The following is an 18,445-nucleotide window of genomic DNA, read 5'->3' on the forward strand; positions in this document are numbered from 1 at the left end:
ATTGTTTAAACAGAAGGAGATCTATTTCTCAGATTTGGGACAAATAGGTAAAATACTATAATACATACATTTACATTTTTAATGGATTTTCAGCTTTAAAAAGGAGATCGCAGTGTGCAGCAAAATTGATAAGCCCATTTGCAAAATTGATAAACTCTCTGCTGATGGGACCCTGATATAAATTTTTACTTCAGGAGTACAAGACTAATACCTGGCATCACAGCTCAGCTCATCTTTGGGACAGAATGACACATCTATGAACACAGTACTATGTGCATGGAGTTTTGTCTGTATTAAATAAAAAAAAACACTGGTAAGCGTGGTAAAGTGGTCCTAAAAGAATTTGAAAATGGCAGCATCCATGTGTTAGGTGTGTCTATAACAGTAACCAGGTTGGAAATAGCCAGTTAAGTATGAGTTAACACTTTCCCGGTTCTTTGGTTTTCCTCTGGGTCCAACCCACTGGTCCTGTGTTATAGAAGAGCCCCCGAACGAAGAGGTCCAGGGCACGTAAGGGGGAGAGAAGGAGAACAGCACCCATGAGAAGCAAAAAAATGTTGTTTACCACTGTCGTGATGTAAAGATCATTAGAACTTGTTGTTCGCCCCAAAGACACCAGCTGCTGGGGAAAGCCTCTGATGGAGTCTACTTTACATAGACTCTACCTTTGCAGGTATTCTGGGGCAGTCATGTTTCCGCATGTTGGACTTTGCAATGCTTTTTGCTCTTTTTCAAGTAAAGTTTTAAAACCTTGTTCCTGCCTGGTCTGAAGTTACTTATGGGGTGTAAAGCAAGTAACCGGTACCATCCCCGGGTTTAGATCACTAAGGTACTTGGGGTACGAAGACACCAGTGCAAGAATAATAGTGTGAAGACACAAGGGTTACCTAGGGTAACAGAAGGTTATTAAGCAGCCTGTTGGTAGCGTGTACCTGTTAGGGATGGAAAGGCCTTTAGCAGTGAGGGAGATGTTAACAGCACTCCTTCCGCCAGCAGTCTGTCTCCCATAGCAAACAGGAGCAAATTGGCACCATAGAGGTTCCCATCCTGTACAGAGGACAGAAGCTCGAGAATTATGTTATGTGCATGCATTGAGCCTGCGCTAGGTGCACAGCAAGGCCCGTTTTGCTACCAAGAGAGGATGTGGGCAAGGCTCAGTGTATGCCTTCTAAATGCAAATTACAGAGAAGGTGTACATCATCACGGGGACCCGAGAGTTAACTGTAGAACAGTTATGGTGCAAGTGTACACGGTGCCCATTCATCTTTAATAGTAGAAGACCCCCTTAACCACTTAACGACCAGCCACGTAGATCTACGTCGGCTGACTTTGAGTGGTTATACCGGGATGATGCCTCTAGCTAGAGGCATCATCCCGGTACCGTTGTTTGAAGCCGGCGGTCGGCTTTCCGTCGGTAATGATCGATGCGGCTCGGGAGCCGCTCGATCGTTACCCGGGGGGGCGGGAGGGGACGTCCCCCCCCCTCCCGCCGCCTTCCGCGGGTTTGCTCGGGGCTCCCGTCCCACCGGGAGCCCCGAGCACCCAGCCGGCACGTCCGCCGGCTGGATGGAGTCCCGATGAATGCCGGAAATGGCATTGATCGGGTCTCCGATGACGTAACCCGGAGGCGGCGTCCATGACGTCACATCCGGGTTACTGTGCCGCAAAAGGCGGCAGATTTAAAAAACGGCTGTATGCAAAAATGCCGTTTTTTGGCGTTTTGCATACAGGGAAGTGTAGTGGAGGGGTCTAGGGTCTTTTAGACCCTCGATCCCTCCATAAAGTGTACCTGTCACACATATTGCTGTCACAAGGGATGTTTACATTGCTTGTGACAGCAATAAAAGTGATCAGATTTTTTTTTTTTTTAAAAACCTGTAATAAAGTTAAAAAAAAAGAAAAAATAAATAGGAAAAAAAAAAAAAAAAAATTTAGCCGCCCCCGTCACCGTTAGCTCGCGCACAAAAAAAAACGTATACGCAAGTCGAGCCGCAAATGAAATCGCTGTTCAAACCACACATGTGAGGTATCGCCGCGATCGCAGAGCGTGGGAAATAATTTAAAAAAAAGAGCTACACTCTACCTCTAAACTGGTAACCGTTAAATAAATTTAAAGCGTCGCAGATTGAGATCTCTATTGACCGTAGTTTGTCGCCATCCCACGGGGGGGCGCAATTTTAAACCGTAACATGTTTGGTATCTATTTACTCGGCGTGACATGTTCTTTCACAATATATAAAAAAATGGGCTAACTTTACTGTTTAGTATTTTTTAAAATTAGTGAAATGTGATTTTTCAAATTTTTTCCAAAAAAATGGCGTTTTAAAGACCGCTGCGCAAATACCGCGTGACAAAAAATTTTGCAATGACCGACATTTTATTCTCCAGAGTGTTTGCTAAAAAAATATATATAATGTTTGGGGGTTCTAAGTAGTTTTCTAGGAAAAAATACTGGTTTTAACTTGTGAACAAAAAGTGTCCGAAATAGGGCTGGGGGTAAAGTGGTTAAGGTCGAGTATTCCTCCACAGCCTTGTCCCAGGGCACTGATGAAAATGGCACAATAGTAAAGGTACCCCATGAGTATTAAAAGTGACCCTGTTACAAGTCTTTGCTTAGCCCAGAAGAACCCACCCCGAGGTAGGCCTCTCATGTGACCCACACTTGGCATCCAAACGTCGTACTGCGTTAGGCTGTCTCTTCTCTTTAAGTAAGTCGTAATGTGTTAGTCTGCTTTTTGTATTTTCTTTCCATCTCCTCCCAATTCATTTAGACAGGCAGGCATTAATTTATTATGCAAGCATAATAAATATAATATTACCTCCACTGCTTTGTGTATTAGTCTATTCTGGACTGGATTGTGGTTATTGTACATTTTTTCCTTGACGTTATGGTTGTGTGCTCAATAAACCACAATTTGAAGACAAATGGGATGATGCCTTAATGCAGCATGTCTTAACACGTGATAACACGTTATGTTATCTCAACACATAATGTGAATGGACCCATAGATTTCCTCACAGAAGTTAATTCCGGATTTAGTAACATTGTGCGGAGTCGTTACTGTATTACAGTATTTGTAAACCTGGGCCTTTTGATTTGGGTTAGTCTACCAAGACAATACAAACAACAGCAACTGTTTCCTATAATGACAAAGCCAGAGATATGGAAGAGCCTCAAATTAAAGTGCAGCTGAAATAATAAAAAAAAATTCACTCCCTGGCCTTCCTGATGAAAAGTGGATGTGCTGGGAATGCCATTTCTGCCTATGGCTGGACCCCACAGATACCAGAGATGATAAGAAGCACGAAAATAGACCACAACCAACAGACATGTTTGCATCTGAATTTGTTTATCTATAGACAGATTTCATTTAGAGAACCGAGGGTGATTGAGTCTTTTTTTTTTTAAAATACCAGTTCAGCTTTAGGGTCCATTTTACACTTACATTGGAAACCTCTCACACAGCACATTGGAAAGTACAAAATTAGAATTCAAATATTAACATTTTAAGACAATAAGTTCAATTCACAATGCACACACTCCAGGATAAGGATACTTAATCACTTAACCCCCCCGGGAAGGTTTACCCTCTACAGGACCAAGCCATTTTTTGCGATACGGCACTGCATTACTTTAATTGACAATTGCGCGGTCATGCAACATTGTACCCAAATAAAACTGATGTCCTTTTTTTTCTCACAAATTTAGATTTCTTTTGGCGGTATTGTAGCACCTCTGTGGTTTTTATTTTTTGCGCTATAAAAAAATAAAAAAACGGACAATTTTGGAAAAAAAAAACAATATTTTTTACTTTTTGCTATTGAACATAGAAAAAATAAACAAATGTAAAAAATCTTATTTCTTCAACAATTTAGGCCAATATGTATTCTGCTACATAGATTTATGGAATTTTTATTTTTTTTACTAGTAATGGCGGTGATCAGCGGTGACTGCGATATTGCTGCAGACAAATAATAATCTAACACTAACCAGTGACACTTTTTGGGGACCAGTGACACAAATACAGTGATCAGTGCTAAAAAATGCACTGTCACTATACTAATGACATAGTCAGGGAACGAACATCAGGGGCGATGAAAGGGTTAAATGTGTTCCCTGGGAGTGCTTGCTAACTGTGTGTGTGTGTGTGGGGGTGCTTTGACTGGGGGAAGACATAGATCTGTGTTCCTGCTTAGCAGACACACAAGAACTCTATCTTCCCCTCTCACAGAATGGCGGTCTGCCACGTTTATATAGCCAGACCACCATTCTGCCTCTCTCACGAATGATGGACCTGCTGAGTCCAAACACAACAGGAGTGGGTCGCTGGTAGCGCACGTGCGCCCCAGACCCTGTGCACAGGAGAGGCCGCCTTGCCCCAGTATATCTGCGTGGGGGCGGTCAAGAACAGATTAAAGCGGAACTTCACCTAAAAAGAGAAGTTCTACTTGTTCGCCCTCCTCCTCTTTAGGTTTTGGCACTTTGTGTTTTTTGGAGGGGGGCAGGTACCCACTCCCACTTTAGGTCAGATTGCCACAGCAATTTAAGTGGACATTCAGCCTCCCCCCCTCCTTCCCCCACAAATCATAAGTCCCAGAAAGCTATGAGACCATTCACAAAGCACAGTAGAAATCTGGCTGTGAACCCGCAAGCAGTCACAGCCGGCTTCCCAAAGTAGCATGTCGGTGCCTGGACCTAAAGACAGCCGAAGAGCCGGTTCAGGTGAGGACAGTGCTGGATCCCTGCACAGGCAAATGTCCTATAATTAAAAGTCAGCAGCTACAGTATTTGTATTGCACTTTTATTTCTATTTTTTTTTTTTTTTTTAGAGTGACGAACTGCTTTAAAGCTAAACTAAAGGGGTTTCCAATGCAAAGCTCAGTTTATAGCATCAGAGAACAGAGTGAGCAGGCAGGTAGGGGCATTTTATTACAAAAGAGACATTGAATGTCTGTTCTACAATAAAAGCCTGCCTGCTTGTGGTTTGTTACAGTGGAACTTCAGATCAGTTATTTTCAGCTAATAGGTCCAGTGAGATTTAAAACTTGGCTAAAATAAAGATCCTAGTCCTAGTGTTAAAGCTTTGTGAACTGAGCCCACAGATAGGTTAAAAATACTAGAAAATGTAAAAAGATACAGTATATACGTATTTATATTATATATAATTAGGATCTGTCAAGGTTATTTAGCAAGAAGAACCTCTGAAGAGCTGACCAGCGAGTTTTGAAACCCTAAGCCCAGGTTCACACTGCTCCCACATGAAAATTTGTGCGACTTCCGATCCGACTTTGCCCTGCAACTTCAGTCCGACTTTGATGTGACTTTTTTTACACTCAATACCAAAGTAGTGCAGGATTGACTTGTGTCTGATCAGTTAAGATGGCTCCCATAGGGAAACATTGACTTTGACATGTCATGCGACTTGTGCTCTCTCAAGTCGAATCCCATGTCGCTACAGTCTGAACCGGGCCTAATGGTTTTGTGAGATGCGAATAGAGGGATGTAACATACCTTCCACATAGCTGCTTCCTTTCCATATACAACAGCCATATTTCTGACTTTGTTGAGAGCTACTTGTTGGCGCTCGGTTTCATTGAGTTCATCCGTCACAAAACCCATAAAGGAATTATCTGGAGTGTGAGCTGTAGAACAAGACACAACACAAACAGTCCACAAGCAGAGGTATACCTCACTGCAGCATTGGGTGAGAAGTACTGGGGAGATAGGGAGCAACAAACAGTGCATGGGCACAGTTACACTAACACAGTAAGTTTGCCAGCATGTAATCCATGCTCAAGGGGAAAAGCATCTAATTGAATGTATAGCAGTCCTCACAGTACAATGGAGATGCAAAATCATAGGTGATCACAGGTAACAGCAGCAGTGCCATGCTATGATATAAGTGCAATAATACAGCTGTGTTTAATGGCAAAAAGCTAGCATAGGTAATGGTGAAATTCCAAAACTCCTTGTATCTATCTTTACTATACAGTTCTCTTTTAACTATCTCCTCCTACCACCATCGGGCCAGATTCTTTACATCTGTATGCTTGTACATCAGCTGTTAGTTCATCTACCCACTTATAACTGATGCTGCTTCTCCAAGTATTCTTTGTACATGGTATCACTGCTGCCACAGCTAATAATGGACACGTCAGTTCATGACTGGTGTTTAAAAAGTGCCTAAAGTATTGTTAGCTCAAATCTTGTCAGGGGCAATTACACGATGATATACAGCCCTTCAGTCCCAACTACCCCTGTATAGTGAATTCTCTCTCTTCCGGCCAGGAGATGCGAGGACACAGAGCACTTAAGCAAAGCGTAGACACATCTAATTTTATTGCAAGTTTCGCTCTCATTTAAAGGAAGTTTGAGCGGCAAAAACTGCTTTAAACTGGTTACAATTCATGGGTCAATTTAACAATAGAACATATCTCACAGAAAACAATACATGAAAAGGCCCTTGTGTTCCCTATACATCTGTGTCAATATGAGGTGTCTTGTGTCTGAAATTGTGTTTTGTGGGAGAGTCGATCCGTCTGTGTTCAGCTGTATGATGTGTTGACATGTAAGTAATTGTCAATGAGTTCAGGTGTTGTCTGTCATCTCTATGTGAAGCCTAACTTGTTAAGTGTCCAAACGAATGAATGGAGAGGTGTTTAAAATGTAAATACCTATCAATGTCTTGTCGTCTATATGCAAAATACAACTGCCAAGGGACCAGGGTGTATGAATGAGGTGTGTCAAATGGCTCGTTAATGTCATTTGCAAGAGCCCACATTCCATGGTAGAATGGGTCCTAGCTGAAATGTATTGAAATGAAATATAATATTTTAGTAAGGCACGGTGATACACTCTTTCAACCCAACCTTTGATCCCAACCTTATTCATAAGGGTGGGATCACCTAGAGTCTGTGAATAGCACCATGTGCCCTCCTGGGATATATGTCCAACTATGAATGAGCTGGACATTCTTGACATACCTGGGTTGTGTTATTGTATGAGTGCATGTCAAGTATACCCACACTCAGAGAACTATGGGGACTGCCATTGCTGAACTCCTTTGTGAAAATGTTAGTGGCCTGGCAACCATTTGTATAAACACCAGGTCACTGACCTGTTCCATGACCTGGAACAACCATGCAGATCAAAAGTTTCATACTGAAGCAACATGGAAAGTACTGAAGCAATTAAATCTGCATGACAGCCATGGAAATGGGATGTTCAAAAGTAGGAAACAGCAATGGCAGTATCAAAAGCCATAACTTTAAGACTACTGACAGGTAAAGGGAATGACATTAAACCACTACAATGGCATCTGAAAGTGGGTGAGATATATTAGGTAGCAAGTGAACATGTTATCCTCGAACTTGATGTGTTGAAACTAGTAAAAATGGGCACGTGCAAGGATTTGAGCGACTGTGACACAGAGTCAAATTGTAATGGCTAGATCAGTGGTCCTCAACCCTGGTCCTCAGGGCCCACTAACAGGCCAGGTTTGCAAGATAACTGAAATACATCCCAGGTGATATAATTTGCTGCTCAGTGATTGCAGTACTCTAGTCTGCATCTCCCCAAGGTAATACTTAAAATCTGGCCTGTTGGTGGGCCCTGAGGACCGGAGTTGAGGACCACTGGGCTAGATGACTGGGTCAGAGCAACTTCAAAACTGCAGCACTTGAAGGATGTTCCTGATCTGCAGTGGTCAGTCAGGACTTACTAAAAGTGGTCAAAGGATGGAAAACCGTGAACCTGGCAATAGGGTCAAAGGCGGCCATAGGTGACTATGCAGGTTGGGGAACGAAGGCTGGCCCATGTAGTCTGATCCATTAGAAGAGCTACTGTAGCTCAAATTGCTGAAAAAGTTAAAGCGGTAATAAACCCTGCTTGGTCATTTTTACCTACAGGTAAGCCTATGATAAGGCTTACCTGTAGGTAAAATGAATATCTCCTAAACCTGCGCAGTTTAGGAGATATACGCCCTGCATGCAGCCAGTGACATCACTGGCACATGCACTCTGAAGGTTCGGCATACCTTGCTGGAACTTCAGAGCTTTCCCTGGAAACAAGGGCTCCCATGCGGATGGGCGGGAGTCATGTCATTGTGGCTCCGGCCAATCACATAGCTGGAGGGCGCAACCCGGAAAAAAGATGGGGTGGACATGTCAGACCCCTCAGCAGTGTCAGTATAGCGCTGGATGGCTAAGTTCCAAGGTAAGTATTTCATAATGTGCTAGTATGCGATGCATATCAAGTCTTAATTTCAAGGGCAGAGTATCGAAGGAGATACTTATGTTAGGAATACATTAGGAAGTGTTGTCTGACCACAGGAATATTTGTTAAACTGGTTACATGTAAATGACATCAATGTGATCAGTAAACAATCAGTGTGCAAAGCCCACAAATGCATAATAACTACACAAGCACTGTCTACTATTACTACAGTTAACTGATAACAATATACTGTATTAGTGCTTCATAGCACTGAATATTTTCAATGTGCACTGCTGCAGCAATTCCTTCAGTTTCTTCTACACTGGCTGTGTATGGATCGTGTTGCCCTAGTCTTGCCACCTATAGCAAAAAATAGGCATCTTCTCAGGTTTTCCAGAGAGATATAGGTTTGCTTGCAATATGCACCATTCTTCCCCTCTAGTTTTTAAACTATGCTTTTTTATATCATTAACTACAATAGGTGACACTATTTTTATTACATAATTAAAGGAAAACGCTATTGCCTATTACACAGTTGAGGAAATATCACCTTGCCAATGTGCTTTATACAAAACATGTACATATAAAAATGATACAATGCAAACCAATAATGTAAACACCAAGCTATCTTTGCAAATCAATAAACTAAAAAACATGTTTGCCATGTTGCATGCTTCGATGTCAGATGGGTTCAAATCACCCCCCCATATCTCTAGTCCCAAACTCACGGAACATTGTCATGAACTGTTTGGGATGCAGGTTCCAGTAGCCCCAGTTTGTGCGGTAGCCATGGAGCGTGGCATACTCTTCGTGGTTATACGCCGGCTCTGTCCCAAATGTGTCCACCACACGCAGACGGCACCTGCAGGAGGGGGGTGTTCATGGTGTAGACCCTCACTGTAAGGAGCCAAATGTCGGTGTGGACTAGGGGGCAGGGATCTTTTATCAAAAGAGTTTTCCACTTTATATCAATAGTAAACTTCTGGTTTAGACCTCTAAGTTGACCCACATTGAGGGGTCCTCTTCCTTCCACAGTAAGCAACAGAGAAACCAATACTCTGCCTTTTCTTCAATATTAAAGCATTTTTTTGTGATATGCAGCTATCCTAATGACAATCTACTATACAATTTCAAGGTATGGTACAGGTAAAACATAAGAAAACTCAGTATCTTGTAAAAAATGTGGCGCTACAGCAGGAGTCACAAATCTCTGTGGGCCTGGTTTACTAAAACGAGAGCATGGGAAATCTGGTGCAGCTCTGCATAGTAACCAATCAGCTTCCAGTTTTTTTGTCAAAGCTTAATTTAACAAGCTGACGTTAGAAGCTATATGTAAAATTACCGTAACTTTATATGCGATCAGCAGTGCAAGCTCAAATACGAATTAATTCTCAAACACAGTGCAAGTGAATAATAACAATAAAGTGCTCTAAACATATGAACAATTAATAGGTGCAAATAGTATGAAAAGGAATGAAATAGTGCACAAAAAACGTGATGACAAAATTTCAAATAGTCAGACAGTACCTGTATACTGAATCCTTTAAGGATATCCCACCAAGTGAACACAATCTTCCCACAGTGCAGAGATTCCTGGGTACAGTGATGGTGACACCCTCCGTGTTTAAAAATGGCAGAAATTCACACTCACCAGATGGAGTTAATCCCTCTTGCCATATGGCAAGTAGAGATCCAAACAGGTTTATTCAATCTCCGTAATCTAGGTGCAGATTCTCAGATTGTCCTCCCGTTGAGTTCTCTCCTACTAAGTGTGTAGGGCAACCAAAAAAACAAAGAGACAGGGAAGTGGACTTCTCGTTGTGTAGTATCGTGAAAAATGGTTTATTGGAAAAAAAAGTTATTCCCCAATAGGGTCAATACATAAGTAGCAAAATCCATAAGCAAAAAACAAAGCTCCTATGCAGTTTTCCGCACTCTGTTGGGGAGCCGCATAACACTGGAAGAGCGTTCCAGCTAATGTGCTGAACGAGGCGATGTGCGTGTCAGCTTGGCGCGTTTCGTCACAAACATGACGTCTTCTGAAGCTGAAGTTAGAAGCTGACTGGTTTCTATGGACGGCTGCACTAGATTTTGCACTGTCCAGTTTTAGTAAACCCCCCCCCCCCCCTGTGTTTTTATACAAAGAGGTCTCCAGAAGGTTTGCTTATACAGTAAAATGGAAAAATCCTTGGCGTTGATTGAAGGGAGCTAAGGGGGGCTGTAGTGAAGTCAGGTGCGTCCATTACAAGTGAGCAAGAAGTCACAGGTCAACAGGGACAGTCAGTAACATAGTCTGGGAGTATTTTTAAATCTGTCTTGGTGCACTAATTACATTCTTTCTCTCACCTGTATTTCCTGAATGACAGGCCCATGTGCTGCTTCATTTGTTGCATGCCATGATAGTCAGTGTAGATAAGATCAAAATTTAAAGGTTCTGTTAACGGGCAATTTCCTCTTCCAGGGGGGACACCTAAATAACTGAGAGACCTGGAATTGTTACATTAACACAGTGTGACACCTAGATATACCAAAATATACATATACTTGCTATATTCTAGAGACGGTTATGTGAACGGTCCCGAATTTGATACTCAAAGACTGGTTCTTTAACCCTTCCATAATGCAGCTCTAAACTAGAGATTAAAAATCTTAAGACAAGACAAATGGGGTCCAACTATCAATTTTAGAATGCCTGGAGTCATAGGTAATAAAGATTACACTGTTGGGTTCTTTTGAGAAATACATTTATAACAGTAAACTGAGAGAAACATTACAAGCAATATAAAAATACCTTAAGGTCCCAAGACATGTTTTATGTCAGGGTCATCAATTTTATGACAATCCCTTAGAATCTCTAATATAATAAGACAACTTTTCCTCCAGACTTAGATAACAATCCTTCAGATCTGCTGAACTACAAAGCATCACTTGTCTTGTACCTTCAGACATAAAAGAATGTTTCCAAGTGACCATTTATAGTTACACTGGGAAACGTTTATATGTCCAAATGCCCTTTCCAACATCTTCTTGCCAATGTAAGTACAATGTATGTACAATATGCAAGTTTTCAACAAAAGTTTACTTGGAAGGCAGATCATGCATGCTGGCCTGACCACCACCTAAAGTTTGTAGGCAGCTTAACAGTCATCTATTCTAAATGTTATCACTAAGATGCAGATGAAGTATGAAGGGCTCCATGACCATTATTACTACAGAGGAACCAATTGGTAGCCCAAACATCATATTGGGTAGTACAGTACAGGCTCTACTAATCCTCTATAACATCATCATGTAGCAAAGTCAACAGTGCTGCCACTATCCTCACCTCTGGAGATCTTTCACAGACACTGTTATTTTTAGACTGTGACCCAACACATACAGAGCTGCAAGGATATCTGCCCACTGCACCATCTCACCCAGGGGTCCACCTTTCAGCACCCTAGGACTGAACACGTCACCAGACTCCTCTGTCAGAAAACCAATGTGGACCAGGATCTGGAGAGATATGGAAAATTGGTAAAGGACAAGTTAGTGGAAGACTTGAAAACAGGTAGACAATTAACACGACTATAGAATAAAAAAAACTGAAAAGAGAGGTCTTGAGACCTGCTTCTGCTCATTAGGTGTACTCTGAATCTTGGCCTCCAACCTCCGGGCAGCCAACAACCACTGAGCCTCCAGCCTCCTTAGCCTCTTCTTCATGAATATAAGAGACTCCTTTCCAGTTCCCATTAGATCCAAAAGAGATGAGAGTTCAGTGCGAAAGGCAGCCTAAGAAAAAGCAAAAACATGACAAACATTGAGAAGTGCACAAATGTTATGCAGTTAAACTGAGTTGCAACTAGTTATTAGGACAATGGCATATGGAAAGCTAAAGGGGTTGAGGAGTCTGAAGATTTCTGGTGTGAGGAGAGGGTATGTTTTAGAAGAGTCGATATAGAGAAGAATCTTTGTGCATTGATTTTCCTGATGTGTGCAGGATAAAGTTGTGTTTATAATTTTTAAATTATGTATTATTTGCACTGGGTCTTTTATTGTCGCATGGGCCGGGAGGAGCCAATTTCCTAATATGTATTTCTTGGCTGCCAGAATACAAAGGAGCTCTAACTTGGTGGGGACAGAGGCTGAATCAGGGCTAGCAAGAGGGAAAATGAAAAAGGGCTAGGTGTGGAGTAGGATATTTAGAATGCCCAGAAAGGAGTGACATAAAACCAAACATGATGCCAGAAGGCCATAAATTGGGGATACGTCCATAATAAATGCTCTATTGTGCTACACTGATAGTGGCAAATTGGACACTTAACAAGTCAAATTTCCACTGTAGTCAGTAGAGGGCAAGGGGTTAAAATGATGTTTTATTCACAGTACTTTATAGGTCATGACTGCTTGCTGCCTTCAGACCAAAGAATTTAAAATAGGGGCAGTGTACATCAGTCTAAAATATACAACTGTCTCATCATATGCGAGAAATAAAGTCTTCCAGCAGTCTGCTCTCATCTTGATTGCCAACAGCTCAGTGTAAAATAATATATTCAAAATAAAAAGATCCAGTCAGAAAATGATCCTGTCTACACTTGCAAGTAGTTATTGTATAATCCACTCCAGGTGAACTGTATCAATTCCCCACTCTACTGACATTTTGAACCTTCTGAGTTGCCCTTTATATGTGTACTTATGGTGATATATGCTCAGAAGTTTGGAAAAAACCCTAATAAAAATGTATTCTTTAAAAAAAAGAATTTGCTTTGCCAGTGTTTTAGCATACACAAAAGTCACAAATAATACCCACAATGTTTGTAATGTGTGAAACGGCAGTTTCTCAAACATTTCATCCGAAAAGGCTTAAGAACATTTGTCAAGAAACGTTAAAGTGGTTAAAAACCCTCACATATACCCAGTGATGTGACTGAGCCTCAGCCCCAACCCCAGCCCCAGCCCCAGCCCCAGCCCCGGAGATTAAACCAATCCTCCCTCATAAGTTGTATGTGTTTATCTGCAGTAATCTCTTCTGTAGAACATTCTAAATACACACAGCTCAAAGGATTTTTCTCCAGTTCTTGAAGCAGGGGGTGTGGATCTGAATTCTAACCATGCCGATCTTTATTGAGGGGAGCTCTGAGCCCTGATTTGAGGGGAGGGGAGGGGAGGGAAGGGACACCCCCCCCCCCCCTTCATACAGTACACAGAGAACATGCAGAGCTAAGGATATGACTCACAGGTTGTGAGCTGAGGCTCTCTTCCTCTTACCTCTTGCTGAGAGGGAAACCTGTCAGAAGTGACTCGTGGTGATAGCAGAGGAAGAGGGCAGCAGAGAGTCACACTCGACGGATGGACGAAGACGGATAATCTTTGTTCATATTTCATGTCTGAGGTTTTCAATCACTTTAAAGAACATTTACCAAAAGAGAAAATAGGCTAACACTAAGGCTAAGAAAGAATATTTGGCCACTAGGGGAAATAATATGAGATCTCTGCACTTTGTACAATATTTATGAGCTGCAGGTTCATTCCCTGTTTGGGATATTCAGCATCAGCATTTTTTTTTTCTTATGACTGAATGTTAGGGAATTTTATAATAGCCATGCGAAAGGCAAGAAGTAGAAACTGACATTTTACACATTACAAACAATACGGGTACTGTTTGTGACTTCTACGTGATTGCCGAGACATTTGAAAAGCACATTTTTCATTTCAAAATTTCAAAACAGAAGGGTCACTCTTAAAAACATTAAACTACAAGATAGCTTCTGTAATAATAATAAAAAATGTATTTTTTCAGAGAAAGTGGACCTCAAACTCAAGAATAAATAATGGGATTTTTGACACACTGTAAAATCCATTTCTCTGATGTTCATTGATGGACACCGCTCCAGATCTTCATAACCATTGGGTTATACTGCCCGCTACAGGAGTAGGACACTAGGCAGAAAAAAAGTCTGGCTACGCCTATGGGCAGTCACAGGGGGTATACTACCTCTCTCTGCTATAGGCACTCAGTTTAGTTACAAGCAGTGTCAGAAGAATTACAGAAGAGTGGTGGGTGCTGTGTTCGTCAATAAACATCAGAGAAATGGATTTTACTCTAAGTCAAAAATCCCATTTTCTCTTTATACATTGACGGACACAGCTTCAGATCTTCACAACTGTTGGGACGTCACAAAGCAGTGTTAAACATGAGGGGTGGGAACATCAAAAAAATTCCCAAGGCTAAACAGTAGCCAACCAGGCAACAGGATCTCAGCCAAAAAAACTGGAGCCCACCTGAAAAAACAAATACACCCTCAAAGAAGATCAGGTCCTCTCAACAGCAGCCTGAAAAACCTTGTGGCCAAAAGAAGCATCCACAGATGCCAACACATCCGCTTTATAAAACATTGTGAAAGTGTGCACCGACGACCAAGTGGCCTCCTTGCAAATCTGCATCACTGACGCCTGATGACGGAAAGCCCAGGAGGCACTAAGCGCCCGAGTAGAGCGCCTTATCAGGGAAAAGAGGAACCTGACCCTTGATGGAATAGGCCTGAATCACTGTTTCTCTGATCCATCTGGAAAATGGTCGCAGAGGAAGCGGACATACCTTTACGAGGCCCATCCGTGAGCACAAAGAGAGAGTCTGACTTCCTGCTAGGTACACCCTAATTGCCTGGACCACATCCAAGGCATGCAACATAATTTCCTTCAGATGTTAAGGCCTGGGAAACAGGGAAGGCAAGACAATGTCTTCATTATAAGAGTCAACCTTTGGAAGGAGCGACGGACAGGGGTGAAGAACCACCAAAATGGCCATCTTCTGTGACAGCGTAAACAGGGGAATCTCCCAAAGATTCTCAAAGGAAGTGTGAAGATAGAATGAAGATTTCTTATTTGGGCCATTGCCCACCATTCACTTACATGTAATCAAAACTGTATAAAAACTGTAACTGCGTTGTGAGAGGTACTTCAGTCTTTCATGGCTGGAGTCCTTGCGCAAGATAATCTTCAGTAAACCTACATGAACAGATGCAACCTGAATGGCGTGATTATTATATCAAAAAGCTCATTATTACAGAAGGTTTCTAGAGGACTGAAAGCACCAAATTGAGGTCCCAAGGTGGCAATGGAGCTCGCACTGGAGGAACCAAATGTCAGACACCCTGATGAAAGTTACGCACCAGGGAGTGAGTGGCCAAAGGTCATTGGAAGAAGACTGCAAAAGCCGACATCTGGCCCTTAATGGTACCCAAAGCCAATTTCTGTTAAACCTCCCCGTTGCAGAAAGGTCAAGATCCAAGCCACGAGAAGGAGCGAGGATGAACCCTAAGAGACTCGCACCACGTACAATGGTAAATCCTCCTAGAAGTGGATTTCCTAGCTTTTACTAGTGTAGGAATCACAAACTCAAATAAACCTCTATCCTTCAGCACCTGGCATTCAACAGCCAAGCTATCAAAGCCAGCGACTGTAAAGCAGGATGGAAGATTGGTCCTTGGGACAGCAGATCCTCCCTGAGAGGAGGCCTCCAAGGAATGTTGGCGACCAGCCGCACCAGATCGGCGTAACAAGCACGGAACTGGCCGATATTACTGATATTCCAAATATTGCTCACGTAAGAGTAAAATTATGTCACATAGCATAATTCCGTTTACAAATGTTATTGAATATGCCACTCACATATGTACAAAAGATATAAGCAATTCCACAGATCTGCTGGCAGATCGGTATCTCTCACCCACTTGCCATAAGTGATATCCGGGTGATACCGCTCCGTTCGGCATCCACTCAATACCGCTCCGTCCCTCACCCGCTCCATCTCCCACCCACCCGATACCCCTCCGTCTCTCACCCACTTGCCACCCGGGTGATACGGCATACAATCTCTGGGTGGGAGATGGAGCGGGTGAAAGACGGAGTGGGTGAGAGACCGATCGGTATCGAGTGGGTGCCGTAAGAAACTGTATCACCTGGGTATCATCTACAGCAAGTGGGTGAGAGATGCCGATCTGTCAGCAGATATGTGGAATTGCTTATATCTTTTGTACATATGTGAGTGGCATATTCAATAACATTTGTAAACGGAATTATGCTATGTGACATCATTTTACCCTTACATGAGCATCACCACCTAATGGTTGGAGGAAGAGAAGACTAGTCTCGGGCCCTGATATAGGATGTACAAAATATCGGCCCATATCAGCCAATACCTATACGTTGTGACCAATATATTGGTATTGGCCCTGAAAAAACCATATCGGTCTATCCCTAGTGCAAATCAGACTATACTGACCCCACGGGGCCACCAGCGTGTCTGTGGCGTCTGCCAGAGGATCCCTTGACCGAGCCACAAACCTCTGCACCTTTCTGTTGAGCCGAGATGCCAACAGATGTACCTCAGGGGTGCCCCACCTGAGACACAACTGATGAAACACCTCTGGATGAAGGGACCACTCCCCTTGGTCCAACACCTGCCGACTGAGGTAATCCACCTGCCAGTTTTCCACCCTGGAAATGTGTCTGGCAGGGAGGGCTGGAACGAACCACCTTAGAATGCCGGCTACCTCCAGAGTCACCAGGACACTTCTTGTGCCCCCTTGGTGATTGACATAAGCCACGGCCGTGGAACTGTCTGATTGAATGCGCACTGGACAACCCTGAAAACGATCCATCCAATGGTCCAGACACAGTCTGATCACTCAGAGTTCCAAGACATTGATCGGTAGTCTGGACTCCTACAGCGTCTAGATCCCCTGAGCAGAATGCTTGCCGAGGACGCCTCCCCAGCCGGACAGGCTGGCATCCCTGGTGACCACTGTCCAATACAAGGGAAGGAAGGATTTCCCAGCCGAAGTGCTGGATAATGAAGCCACCATATCAGGGACTCCTTCGTTCCTGGACTCAGTTTGATCTGATTGTGCAGAGACTGCAGAGTCTTGTCTGATTTGGTCAAAACCTCCATTTGCAGGGACCTCGTATAGAACTGTGCAAACGGAACAGCCTCGAAGGTAGACACCATCAGGCCCAGCGCCCGCATGCAAGTCCAGACGGATGACCATCTGTTGGACAGCAGGAGACAAATTGTAGCTGTCCAGAGTTTGTCCAGAGTTGGTACAATGGAAGGAGCACTCTGGCTAAGGCTGAGTCCAGAGTCAGGCCCAGATAGTCCAACTTTGTGGAGGGCACTTCCGCAGAGTACATATGGTGATCTACAGGTTTTCCACCAGAGCAGACAGAGACTCCGCTCACAGAAGGAGATTATCCAAGTATCACAGATCCTCCGTTGGCGTAGCAAAGCTAGCACCGGGGATATCACTTTTGTGAAGACCCGTTGAGCAGAGGAGAGACCAAAGGTTAACACCACAAACTGATAATGCTCCTCTGCCAGGCAAGGCAGAGGAAGCGCTGGTGACTGGCACATATTAGAATTTGAAGGTAAGCATCCTTAATGTCGATAGACCTAATTCCTGATTCCTAATGCAGGAATGCCACCACTGTGCGAATGGACTCCATTATGAACTTCTTCACTCGCACAAAACAGTTCAGCACCTTGAGATCCAGGATTGGACGCACTTTGCCTTCCTTCCTGGGAACTGTAAACAGGTTCGAGTAAAAACCCTGAAAACATTCTAAAGTCGGAACCGGGACAATCGCCCCTTGATGTAACAGGTCTTCTACCGCCCCAAACAGACCATGTAAGCAGTCCAGGGACAGGCGCAAGTTGGTAGAAAAGAATCTTGCCGGGGACAAGAGCGAAACTCAATCTTATAGCTGGACCGAATGACTTTGTGGACCCACTTGTCTTGCACCAGGGAAGTCCATGGGTCCGGAAACCAGTGAAGATGTCCCCCCACCCCCGATACGGGTGAGGATGCACCTTCATGCTGAAGTAGCCTTGTCCGCGGGTCTAATAGAAGCCTTCTCTTGGCTTGCCAGACCAGGTTCATTTGAATCCTCAAGAGGAGGCCCTGAAAGGCTTCGAGCCCTTGTCATTCGACCCCGAGGGACGAAAAAACTTCCTATGAGCCGAAAAGGTAGGCCTTCATCTCTGCCTTTAGTAGCCTGCAGAAGAAAGGTATTCTTCCCCTTTGAGAGACCTTTTATGATGTCATCCAGGGTAGCTCCAAACAGGCGATCTCCTTGAAAGATCCCCGCAAGGAACTAGGTCCTTACTCCTGACTAGACAAAAAAAAGACTGAGTGCCTATAGCAGAGGGAGGGAGTATACCCCATGGGACTGCCCATAGGCTTAGCCAGACTT

The 18,445-nt window shown here is 43.4% G+C and overlaps 1 protein-coding gene across 2 annotated transcripts in view; it reads right to left on the bottom strand.

Annotated features, from left to right (window-relative positions):
• MGAT5B (alpha-1,6-mannosylglycoprotein 6-beta-N-acetylglucosaminyltransferase B) overlaps positions 1-18,445 on the bottom strand; it is a 300,196-nt gene that overhangs the window by 67,237 nt on the left and 214,514 nt on the right. The window contains exons 8-12 of one of the 2 annotated variants that reach the window (XM_082272994.1): positions 11,822-11,986; positions 11,541-11,710; positions 10,562-10,693; positions 8,944-9,077; positions 5,513-5,643 (exon numbers count right to left, since the gene is read on the bottom strand). In XM_082272994.1, the coding sequence (XP_082129120.1) occupies positions 5,513-5,643; positions 8,944-9,077; positions 10,562-10,693; positions 11,541-11,710; positions 11,822-11,986 (732 nt within the window). Of the gene's footprint in view, positions 1-5,512; positions 5,644-8,943; positions 9,078-10,561; positions 10,703-11,540; positions 11,711-11,821; positions 11,987-18,445 lie in introns of both variants that reach the window. The other variant, XM_082272993.1, reaches the window with a different exon arrangement.

Source organism: Pelophylax lessonae (genome assembly GCF_965119305.1).
Source record: "Pelophylax lessonae genome assembly, chromosome: 11".
NCBI classification, from domain to species: Eukaryota; Metazoa; Chordata; class Amphibia; order Anura; family Ranidae; genus Pelophylax; species Pelophylax lessonae.